The 12,333-nt window shown below is 43.6% G+C and overlaps 3 protein-coding genes across 3 annotated transcripts; 2 read left to right on the top strand and 1 right to left on the bottom strand.

The window, feature by feature from the left end:
* The first annotated feature begins 2,193 nt into the window (after positions 1-2,193).
* LOC125519703 (avenin-like a2) lies at positions 2,194-2,892 on the top strand. Its single transcript, XM_048684435.2, has one exon. The coding sequence runs from the start codon at positions 2,194-2,196 to the stop codon at positions 2,737-2,739; it is 546 nt and encodes a 181-aa protein (XP_048540392.2). The 3' UTR covers positions 2,740-2,892.
* Positions 2,893-3,539: 647 nt separating this feature from the next.
* Positions 3,540-6,125, bottom strand: LOC125519701 (uncharacterized). The gene is made up of 2 exons (XM_048684433.2): positions 5,900-6,125; positions 3,540-4,912 (listed from the first exon to the last, which is right to left on the bottom strand). The coding sequence occupies exons 1-2, from the start codon at positions 5,989-5,991 to the stop codon at positions 3,739-3,741; spliced, it is 1,266 nt and encodes a 421-aa protein (XP_048540390.1). The 5' UTR covers positions 5,992-6,125; the 3' UTR covers positions 3,540-3,738.
* A 4,946-nt stretch (positions 6,126-11,071) lies between these two features.
* LOC125519702 (avenin-like b6) lies at positions 11,072-12,084 on the top strand. The gene has a single exon (XM_048684434.2). The coding sequence runs from the start codon at positions 11,141-11,143 to the stop codon at positions 11,981-11,983; it is 843 nt and encodes a 280-aa protein (XP_048540391.2). The 5' UTR covers positions 11,072-11,140; the 3' UTR covers positions 11,984-12,084.
* Positions 12,085-12,333: the final 249 nt, after the last annotated feature.

Raw genomic sequence — 12,333 nt, 5'->3', positions numbered from 1 at the left:
GTGCAGCACAATCACGGGCGGGAGACAACATATATTAATATTCTTGTCCTCTATACATTTGGTGCCAAGTCAAGAAACCGTGGGGGTACCAAAAACTGAACAAGCATACTAGCCACATTTTGTCATCGTTGGTTGGAAGGTTGGATACAAGATAGAAGAATGAAGGATATGTATACTGAATATTCAGAAAAAAAGGATATGTATACTGGAATATAACTCTATTGAGAAGCAACACTTGATACAAGTCCAGCCAAAACTTCATAGGAATGATTTTTCTAGCGAACTACTCCCTATGTATCTAAATATAAGTTTTTTTACAGATTTCAATATGGACTACATACAAAACAAAATGAGTAAATCTATACTCTAAAGTATGTCTATATATATCCTTATGTAGTTCTTATTGATATCTCTAAAATACACTTAATTATATTACCTCTATCCCGAAATATAAGTTGCTGGGGGAGTTCAGTTTACACTCCCCCAACGACTTATATTTAGGAACGGAGGGAGTATTTAGGAATGGAGGGAGTACATGGTCACCTATATCATGATATAATTCTATAGCAAAGGGTTAAGCACCTTGTTCGCAAGATTATTATCAGGGCGGAGTCAAAGGGTTCCATTCTGGTTTTGCGAATTCTATAATATTGCTCCCTCCATCCGGAATTAGTTGACACTCAAGCAGATGTATCTAGCACTAAAATACGTTAAGATACAACCGTTTGAGTGCAACTAATTCCGAACGGATGAAGTATCTATCTAGGTATCACTAAAACCTGTCACAACCCCAGGTTTCAACACCTATGTCCATCTATTTAAGTCCATAACATGTCACAAATAACCACAAAAAACACAACACTAGGTCTGCACAACAAACATTAATCCCGGTCTAGTTTATCCTAGTGAACATCATAATTTGGGGATTAGGGATTGATGGGCTGAACAGAGAATAGACACACTGGAACACTGGTATACATCTCTGTAAAATTTCATGACAAAATACATTTTGGTGTGAGATGTAGAAAAAACCATTGTATTTCTAACACATGTGCAATATTCACTATAGAAGTTGGGGTAACACTAATTGAAGAGAAGCTTGTCCAATTTGAGATGGTTTTGGCATATTCAGCGTAGGCCTCCAGAAGGACGGCTAAAGCGTGTTGATAATGTAAAAGAGGCCGGGATAGACCAAACTTGACCAGAGAGGAGTCCGAAGAACTGCAATATCAACAAAGAACTAGCCATGAAAAGGGGTGCATGAAAGCTAGCTATCCATGTGTCAGAACCATGATTTGGTTGCGAGATCTTCAACTCAAGCTAGCCCAACTTATTTGTTATTGTTGTTGTTGTTGAAAAGATGCATTATACATCTGTAGGTCCATGTGTCTTTTTTCAGAAAAAAATTTCAAACTTCAAAATATGACTTTCGTTTTTTTAAAGCTCCATGGAGCTCAAGCTCAAAAAATCCACTCTCCTCATGATACATGCATAGAACACATACCTTTTACAAAAAAAAAACAAGTTTAGGTTCACTCGCCAAAGCTACAAAAATGGTACATCAGAGACTTCCCACATGTAAAACTCATTTGATGACTCATGGCATTTTATCTCCTACCAGCTTATACAAGACTACAAAACCAGTTCCAGGAAGCAATTAAACTCGGCGTACAAAAAACAACAAATCCAGTTTCACACGCCGAAGCATAGCTCCATGACAATCCTTGACATGTAAAGGGAAATTTATGAGTCATCAATGCTCTGCTGATGCCGTTTGTATTACCAATTACCAATTAGTAGAACGATACAAAACCAGTTTTCAGAAAACAGTAAGATGGAGTGCGGGACATGCCAATCTGATATATCTAACAATCGAGATATACGCTTGATATGTAAAGTGATCAGTGACGAGTCATATGGATTATCGGGGTCAGGCGCAAGCTGACTGAAATCTACACGATATGTGTTGAAAAGTATATTTGACGACCATCCAAGATTGGACTTGTAGCGCCACCTAACACAAGTGCCAGATGATCAGTTGGAAAAGCACGCAAAAGCTTTAGCATAGGAACCTAGGAATGCAATGCACAACATGATGCCATGGCAGCTATAAATAGGCCTGCACCATGAAGACCTTCCCTCATCACCCTTCACACAAACATAAACACCAAAGCGAGCTTATAGCCAGCCACCATGAAGAGCATGTTCATCCTCGCTCTCCTCGCCTTCACGGCGACAAGCGCTGTTGCGCAGCTGTACACTACCTGTAGCCAGGGCTACGGGCAATGCCAGCAGCAGCCGCAGCCGCAGCCGCAGCCGCAGCCACAGCCGCAGATGAACACATGCGCTGCTTTCCTGCAGCAGTGCAGCCAGACACCATATGTCCAGTCACAGATGTGGCAGGCAAGCGGTTGCCAGTTGATGCGGCAACAGTGCTGCCAGCCGCTGGCCCAGATCTCGGAGCAGGCTCGGTGCCAGGCCGTCTGTAGCGTGTCACAGATCATCATGCGGCAGCAGCACAGGCAAAGTTTCGGCCAGCATCAGCAGCAGCAAGGGCAAAGTTTCGGGCAGCCTCAGCAGCAGGTTCCAGTTGAGATAATGAGGATGGTGCTTCAGACCCTTCCGTCGATGTGCAGAGTGAACATCCCACAATATTGCACCACCACCCCGTGCAGCACCATCACCCCCGCCATCTACAGCATCCCCATGACAGCTACCTGTGTTGGTGGTGCCTGCTAAGATCTGTGATGTGCTAACTAGATCGATCACCGTTTAGTTGATCGACGAAGAGCTATAAAATAAAAGTGTCATACATCATCATGTGTGGCCAGTACTATAGCAACTTGGAAATAACAAACCTCTGTTTCTGAATAAAGCTTTTGTCCCAATAAAGTTGCATGTTTTACATGATAAATGAAATGTCAAAAGCCTCTCACCTTACTGAACCTTCTTACATGGTTGAGTTACGGCCAGCCTCTGCAGCAGGTTCAGTTTGAGATAATGAGCACGGTGCTTCTCACCCTCCCGTCGATGCGCAGCTCATACATCTCGGATTATTGCACCACATCCCCCCTACAGCATGCCTGTGGCCATTACCTGTGCTGGTGGTGGCTGCTAAGATCAGTGTTCAGTTGATCGATGAAGCGGTGACAAAATAAAAGTGCCATACATCATCCTGTGTGGCCAGTACTATAGCAACTTGGAAATAAAAAACATCTGCTCCTGAATAAAGCTGTTGGCCGAATTTGCATGTTCTGTACGGTAGAAGAAATCTTAGCAGAATCTTACTGGAATGAACCATCACTCTATATTGTATGCCTCCCATTATATCAAAAGAAATTCAAAACATGAAAGGAGAAATAATAGAGGCACAAGGAACATATGGAAAGAGACCAGATCAAAGACCACAAACATGTATGAGCAACATAAAGAGTTACCGGATTCGAAACAGCGTTGGCATATTCAGAATGTGCTTTCTTGTCCAGTCACAGAATTAATGTCAACCAAGCAGCTACATAAGAATTCAATTAATCCCCATAGATCCAGTGCAGGACGATCATTTCCTGGAGACAATATAGATAAACATTCTTGTACACAATACATTTGCCAAGTCAAGAAACCATGGGAGTTACACAGAACCTAGTGGCTAACTGAATAATATAAAAGCAGGAATCGACAGGACTGGCATTGTGAAAGACTAAGAAAAGCCTTGCAACTGCAACAAGCAACGATGACCAATCACTGGTCAACCCCGTAAACCAAACTGGGAAGCACCCAGAGGCTATTTAGTGGACTGCAATGGGCAGTGGCTGCGGAACTGAATGACATGCGGTGAGTCGAGCTGGGCACCGGCTGTCCAACCTCTATTGCAGTCCATGGCTCATCAAAATCTTCTGATTTTGTTGGAACATAAATATAGTTACTCTTTCCTCCCCATCTTTCGGGGTTCATGCAAGAAAATGTAGGGTTTCTCCTATCATTAGTAAGGAAGAGAGCCCAATTGTCCAACTTATCCATCTTCACCCACTTAGCTGGTTCAACTGAGAAGTCGAGGCGGAAGACTTGAAAGGTGCCAGGAAAGCCAAACAGTTGGTCCATGCTTACCGATAGATCTACCAAGAGAAGCATGTCACCACAGACCACCAACCATGGCTTAGAATGCAGGCCTATGAGCATGCTCTGTTCCCACATAACTGCTACTTCCTGCATGCCGAGCTCAGGTGCTATGTGTATGGTATGTAGCCTTTGAACAAAGTCCATGGCAAACATCTGGCCTTTGAAGAGCACAATCTGATGGATGAGTTCACCAACATGAGGGTGCTCTGTCCAAGAATTTGTTCCAACCTGCCACTGGAGCATGGAGATCCTCGAGAAAAGGATGAGACTTGAATTGGGCGAATTCAGTGGAGCCGTAAGGATGCCAAGGTAGATCAAAGTGTTGCTCTCAGATTGGAATTTTGGTGGCTTCACCTTAGTGCCAGTGTACACATCGACGAGATGGCAGTGTCTCCTATCAGAGAAGATAAGATAACCATATGAGCAGCCCAGATAGCGCATGGGATGCGGAGTAATTCCAGGCGCTAAACAACGATGAGATAAACTTTTCTTAGCAGGATCAACAAGCTGTGATTTCCGATCAGAGTTGTAACTCTCTTGGCTTACATCTGGTTTGAGGTGGAGAGGTGGGAAGCTGAAGGTATATACAGATGGGAAGGAAGAGGCTGCAGCGTGCCATGAGTGACAGGTGCCATGGAAAGCAAGGAAGTCATGGAATGAGCTAATGAGCGAAATGATTTGGTGGAGCAGGCTGTCTAGAAGGTTTTCCCAGGCATGAGATCCCGATAAGGGTGAGGAAATAGATCCAGAGGCATCACAGATTTTCTTAGACGGCCTTGCTGCACCAGCAACTTCCCTGTCATGGAGAAAATTCAAGGGTCAGAAGAAAGAACTCAAATATAACAGAGATATAGCTAGTAATTTATTAGAAATGTGGTATATATGTGACAGAGGAGGTTGAATTGGATTTCCGGTATATATGCTCTTACTACACACTAAAGCAAAAAAGAATGACTGTTTAGCTGAACAAAATTTATTCCCCTTGTGAGATGTATGTATCAATAATTCAATATGAACACCGATGGTTCCTTCGTTGAGGCTACGGGGCAGGGACGTGCTGGTGCTTTAGCAAGGGACCATAATGGAGTGGTCTTGCTTTCTACCTGGAGAAAGAGAAGCCTGTGTTCTGAGGCAGAGGAGGTTGAAGCTGTTCGATGTGGTGGTTGGTTTGTCTCCGTCAGTTATCTGAAGTTTACAGGGCGGCTGGTTGTGGGTCAAACGGACTGCACGGCCTTGTGGGAGGTACTGTCAAAGAATTCAGAGAACAGATCCTGCCGGGACTTCTACTACAGTAAGACAGAGAGACTGACAGAGTTCAGGCTGCGCATATAGGATTGCAAGAGAGAGCGATGGGGCAGCCCACCCACCCGCAAACCATCGTAGAACAAACTATCGCCAAGGAACAGACAAGTAAATTAAGTTCCCCATTCGATTGTAACAACGCATATCAATATGCTAAACTTTAACCAGAACAGGCTACATCAGGATCACCTACAGCATGATATTCTGTACAACAGAGTATATGGTATATAATTGTTGTGTTCAACCACTCTAGGGTGTAATTTCTTGGACGAGTTGCAAACAATTTTACTGTTCAGAGTTCCCAGTTCCCCTATGACCAGTACAGTACAGATCTCGTGGCCAATAACAATTTCACGCAGGATGTCAGGAGTCAGGACAGGCAGCAACGGGGAATACTAGGCTAGATCTGTTCAATAAGCTTCCGATTGAGAAACCTAAGAGACAAGCAAGGTTAGGGTAAGGGCGAGGCGAGCGTGCTCACCTGGAGCTGAGGCTGGCTGGTGCCGGCGGCGGCGAGGTTTCGGCGGCCTGCTGCGGCCGCGCTCTCCGGCGGCGGCGGCGGCTCCCAGCCATGCGCGCACGTACGGTGGCGTCCCCTCAACCGTCGGCTCCGGATCGGCGCCGCCTACTGGTCGTCGGTGAGCGGCGGTGGTCGTCTCTCACTTTTTTTGGGGGTGGAGAGACGTCTGAGAGGAGGTGGACTTTTTCCAGTTTGGGCCAGCGTCTCGGCCTTTAATGCTACCATGGGCCAGCCCAAGCACAGTACAGGCTGAGATAGTAGGGGCACATGTTCGGCCACAGCGAGCACGGGCCGCCCAAAACGGAAGCGGCTGGCTTGCTTCGCTCCCTTGTTTTCGTTGATTTTTTTCAATTTTTGTTTATATTTCAAATAATGAAAAATATAAATACCTTCAAATTAATCTACATATTTTTATAAAAAAACATTAAGTACCATTAAAATTATTTATGTAATGTAAAAAATTGTTTTTGTGTTTAAAAAAATTCATATCATTCATAAAATTGTTCATCACATAACAAAATGTTCATGTGTTTCAAAAATATGTTCATCACATTTTAGAAAAATGTTTATATAATGTAAAAAAGTTTCACTTAGTTTTGGAAAAGTGTTTTGTACCATTTGAAAAATATTTTCCTCGCATTTCAGAAAATGTTCGTAACAGATTGAAGTGAGATGAGATAGCGTAGCTGCGTAGGTATGGCTAAGCACACCTCTAATTTTGTGTTTATGATCTTAATCCATAGGGCATGCCCCAATGTCACATCAGGCAACTGCGGAAATTATACTAAACAAGCACCTTATAATCTTCATATTTCCAATCATAATTCGTAGAGTCACCCCAATGCGAGTACCGACATCTTGGAAATTATACTAGATATGCATCACATAATCTCATTGATTCCCAAAAGATTCAATCCTACTTAAAGAAACTCATAGCATGAGCAAAATCCAATTCGTTACAACGAGAATAGAAGGGATACATCACATAGTTCGACTCCATTAACAAGCCCATGAAAACAATCAAGATTGAAAGCTGATCAAAAGAGTGAGATAAAACATATTGCTATTGGTTCAAACGCTCAACCACGAGAGTGGGCCATAAAATCGCATCACATAGGAGTAGCAAGATGATGGAGAGGTTGAAGAGGATCAATTCGACCCTCCGGCAGGGTGCCAGACAAGGGCTGAAGAAGATCGCTTCAGGTCGAGAAGTGTCGACGACAGAAAAACCTTTCAAGCATTTTTTTAGTATATGTAGAGAGAGGGGGGCGTGAGGCAGCAGGGAGGAGGTCAAGGGGCTCTACGCGCCCTAGCCCTAGGTTGCATCATGGGTCCATGCGATGGCCTGGTGCCCCCTCCAGGTGAGCTTCTAGCCCAAGGTCTCTTTTGGCTTGAAAGTTCACAGAAGATTTTTATTACAATTTTTTGGTCCTAAAAAATATTACCTATGCAAATTCCAAAAACATGCAGTACTGGGCACTTAATAGGTTAGTCGAATAAAATAATAAAAATGATGCCAATGTTATGCAACAATGATAAAAAAAATAGCATGACACAAGAAACCAATTATAGATACGCTTGAGCCGTATCAACCCCTGCAGGGTTAAAACTTTTCAAATAGCCATGTACGCAGTTATGTGACTGCTTGCTGATCTATGCTTGATCATATACACCATTAACGGTTACCTTAAAAACTATCAAGATAAGCCTAAGTATCTTTAATTGCTTCCGCATGGGTTAGTCGAGGAAATATGCATGTTGGTGTATTGATGTGGTGATTAAGCTACATGATGGACTCATGTGTGCTCTCTTACCACCTTGAATTGCATCCGCATGGGCGAGTCGAGGAAGTATGCATGTTGGTGTATTGATTAAGCTATATGAAGGACTCATGTGTGCTCTCTTACCTCTGCTACCAATCTTCTTGTAGTCCTAGGTTAGAGTAGCCAAGGTTAAAGCTAGCGCTTCTGGAAACTAATCCACATACCTTCCCTTGACACTGAAGCATAATGTAGCTAGTTCTAATGCAAGGCTTGCCGAGTACATTAGTACTCATGCTTCCTTTTAATTAACTCATTGCAGAGGAGATCATGGATCTCAAGTGTTGGTTCATACATGGAGATAAAATATCGACAAGTAGCTTGGAGGTCCCAAAGGAAATCTAGTATCTTGGGAGGGTGTTGCTTTATTTTGAAGCCTCTTAGGTTGTTTGTTAAACTTATTCTTTACTAAGACACAATTTGCTTTAGTTGTGTGCTTCTATGTTTGTTGGTTATGTGACTCTAGCCTGTAATAACTTTGTTATGTTTGCTCTTTAGAGCTTTTGGATAGTATATTCTTTGAGTCGTAGAGTTTGTGGTGTGATACATGTTATTTATACACACACATAGCATGATGCTCATATGATTATAAAGGTCACATTGGTTATAAAAGGTCACAACTGATAAGAAGACGAAGACAAGCGTGAAGATGGATGTGCACCAGTTAAGTTGAGTTCCTGCATAAGGCCATGCATTTGGTTTGCATGTAGGACGCTAAGATGTGGCAGCATGATTGGCAGTCTTGATGATGTGTTGGTTCCAAGTCGATTAGTCAAAAGTTTGGATTAGGAGGTGAATGTTGAAGTAATCCAAAATGCCTACATGCTAGTAATACTAACTTGTGTTTGATTTTGGTTTAACATGGAAGTGATTGCCATGTAGTTAGATTAAGTAAGTAAATTTGAGTCTATTCAAGAGTAGTATAGCCCTATCCTAGTAGTACATGCACATATACATGCATGTTTAGTCTACGCTCGGTTTAGTTAATTCTCCACTACAACCGACACAAGTTTTTCCTCTCGGGACGTGACTAGAAAACCCTGGCCACCACCAGCGAGTTTCTTCCCCGCGTTCCTCCGGCAGCTTCCCTTCGCCGACGACCTCGGTTGTCAGTGGTGAGGGGGGTCGCCGGATCCACATGTGTGGATAGTTTTAAACTAAAGTAGCTTCATTTTTAGGTTGTTCATCGTCTTGGCTTTGGCGGCGGCAATGATGGCGCTGAATAAAGATTCTTATGATCGTTCTACGACAAGGCGACCGGTACTATGGTTGGGGATGGTTTGGGAAACCAGTCCGTTCAAGCAAGGATGGTGTGACGACGGCATCCTTGTGGTGGGCATGTGTCGTCAGGCTCCGCCGTTGCGACGACGTCTGCTCCAACATCGGTGCGGAGCTTGGGAGGTAGTCTAGAAGCGGATGCAGGTTGTGGTCTGCATCGTCGACGACATCTGGAAGACAGAGCGTGTGTTGGGTTCGTGGTTGATGGATGGCAGGTATGGTTTCCTCCATCGACGCCTTAGTCTTGGTGGGGTGCTAGATCAGGTGTTTGACGACGTGTCCGGGGTGTTGCCCGGGTCTGATTCGTTCAACGGCAATGACTTCACTTCTGGTGAGCCACCTTGGAGGTCCACAAAGCTGATATCAGCGATGGAGCCGCGTCGCGAGCTCGGGTGAGGAGGTGATCCGTCAATCTTTTCTTTGGTGGCTGATGTGGTGGTGCCGAAGACAGGTGACGGGTGCTGGTGTCAAGCTCAGAGATGTTTTGCTATCTTTTCAATTTTTTCACGTCGGTCCTTATGTGATTTGTACTTTGATCTTTTTATATGAATGAGACACGCATTACCATGCAAAAAAAAAAACGCCGGTTTAGTTTGTGTCCGTGCACGTCTAGCATTTAGGGTCAGGTCTGCTGGCTAGGTGTACAACTTGGTCCTACATATAAATGGGTGTGTGCATGCGAACCAATCTGTGAGGGACTGTGGTATCCCCAACCCACCAGGTTTCAAATCTTGGTGCTCGCATTTATTTCAGGATTTCCGGCGATGTGCATTCAGTGGCAGGAGACGTTCCCGTCGACGATGAGGTGCCTACGATGACTTTGTAAATTTCAAAATGATATGCCGGCTCAATCTTTCGGAGGTGTTCATAGGAGTAGGGTGTGCGCGTGTGCGTTCATAGGGGTGAGTGTATGCGTGTGTATATGAGCGCTTGTGTCTGAGTGTTTTAACAAGAAAATTAAGAAAAAATTAAAGAGAAATCACAGAGTACGAGATGTGCTCTTGACTAAAAGTTTTCGTGTGCATGTGTTCGTCGAAGTTTATGTGAACGGTCCTTGGGCGAATTCAACAAAGCGAGTTAGGACCTCGTCTCAACATGACGTTTTCTCTTTTACCCCGACATGAAGATTTCACATTTCACTACATTTGGTATCTCTCCTTGAGCATCAAAATGACTGAATGCATCTAAAAAAGATCTTATATATACCCATGTATAAATCGTGACCAATTCAACGTTAAGATCTTGATGCTAGGCCCACCCAACCCAGTGAACAATAGAATTTGCTTTTGACTAAAAGAAGGGCTTGGCGGCTTGAGTATGAAATGGGCTTAGCAGCAGATATCAACCTTGGAGGATTACAAATTTGTAGCTCATGATGCATGTGTACATCCTGTACAAGATCAGTTTCACAACATCGGAGCATAGCTCCATGGCAATCCTTGACATGTAAAGAGCATCCTATGAGTCATGGCGTGCTCTAGTAATGCATGTTTATCTTACCAACCCATATCACATTACAAAATACTAAGTTCTAGGGAACAATTAATCGAGTAAAGCATGAAGTGTGTGAATGGAAAAGCTAATTTATGCCCAACTCATGTACAAGATTACATAACGGGTTTTGCAAAAAGATATGCGACCCAAACTATGCTTGACATGTAAAGCGATGATTGATGAGTCATATGCAGGTGATATGTGTCGAAAAGTACATTTGATGATCATCCAAGATTAGACTTGTAGTGCCACCTAACACAACAATACGAGATGATCAGTTTAAAAAGCATGGAGTGTATGAATGGAAAAGCTAGTTTATACCTAACTCATGTACAAGATTACAGAATGGGTTTTGCAAAAAGATATGTGACCCAAACTATGCTTGACATGTAAAGTGCTGATTGATGAGTCATATGCAGGTGATATGTGCCGAAAAGTACATTTGACGATCATCCAAGATTAAAAGCATCCATTTGCTTTTGTAAAGTAATATAGGAATAGAATGCAGCAAACCAGACCATGACAGCTATAAGTATGGATGTACCATGAAGATCCCCTCCATCAACCTTTAGACGACCACAATCAGCAAACTAGCTTGAGGCTAGCCACCATGAAGACAATGTTCATCCTCGCTCTCCTCGCCCTTGCAGCATCCACCACCATTGCCCAATTGGAAACCATCTGTAGCCAGGGCTTCGGACAATGCCAACACCACCAACAATCGGGGCAACAACAGTTGCTGGATCAGATGAAGCCATGTGTGGCTTTCGTACAACACCAGTGTAGCCCAGTGAGAACACCATTCCCCCAAACACAGGGGGAGCAGCATAGTAGTTGCCAAACCGTGCAACACCAATGTTGTCGGCAGCTGGTGCAGATCCCAGAGCAAACCCGGTGCAAGGCCATCCAGAGCGTGGAAGAGGCTATCATTCAACAACAACCCCAACAACAATGGAAGCAGCCCCAACAGCAAGCACAACTTAAGAGCATGAGGATGTCGCTTCAGACCCTGCCGTCTATGTGCAACATCTACGTCCCGGTACAATGCAAGCAGCAGCAACAACTGGGGCAACAACAACAACAACAGTTGCAGGAGCAGTTAAAACCATGTGCGACATTCCTACAACATCAATGTAGCCCAATGACAGCGCCATTTCCCCATACACCGGTGCATAAGCCTACCAGCTGCCAGAACGTGCAGTCCCAATGCTGCCGGCAGCTAGCACAGATCCTAGAGCAATTCCGCTGCCAAGCCATCCATAATGTGGCAGAGTCTATCAGGCAACAACAACATCACCAACCACATCAGGAAGCACAACTTGAGGTCCTGAGGATGTCACTTCATGCCCTACCGTCGATGTGCAAAATCTACATCCCTGTAAAATGCCCAAGCACCACCACCACCCCCTATAGCATTACCATGACATCTAGCTATACCGGTGGTACCTGTTAGTTGATCAATGTAGCAGTGGCAAAATAAAAATGTCATGCATCATCATGCGTGCCTAGTACTAATTGCAACATGGAAATAATGAACAGATGTTCCTGAATGAAGCACTTGTCTAAATAAAGCTACATGTTTGCATGCTATATTAAGTCTATGATTTTTCTGACTGAACTTAACCATCTCCATACTCTGCATATCTCCCATTAAACCAATAGTTCATAGCCAGAAGAAAAAGATAATACGCTTTGTTTTAGAACGAAGGCTCAAGAAGGGCCTGACTTTAAATTAACAAAGTCATTAACTGGTCTGAAATTACAACGACTATCATCCAACAAGAAAAAACAAAAAGAAATGGA

This window comes from Triticum urartu, chromosome 7A (assembly GCF_056163025.1).
Source record: "Triticum urartu cultivar PI428250 chromosome 7A, HENAU_Tu73, whole genome shotgun sequence".
NCBI lineage: Eukaryota > Viridiplantae > Streptophyta > Magnoliopsida > Poales > Poaceae > Triticum > Triticum urartu.
This window is presented reverse-complemented; position numbering and strand designations above follow the sequence as displayed.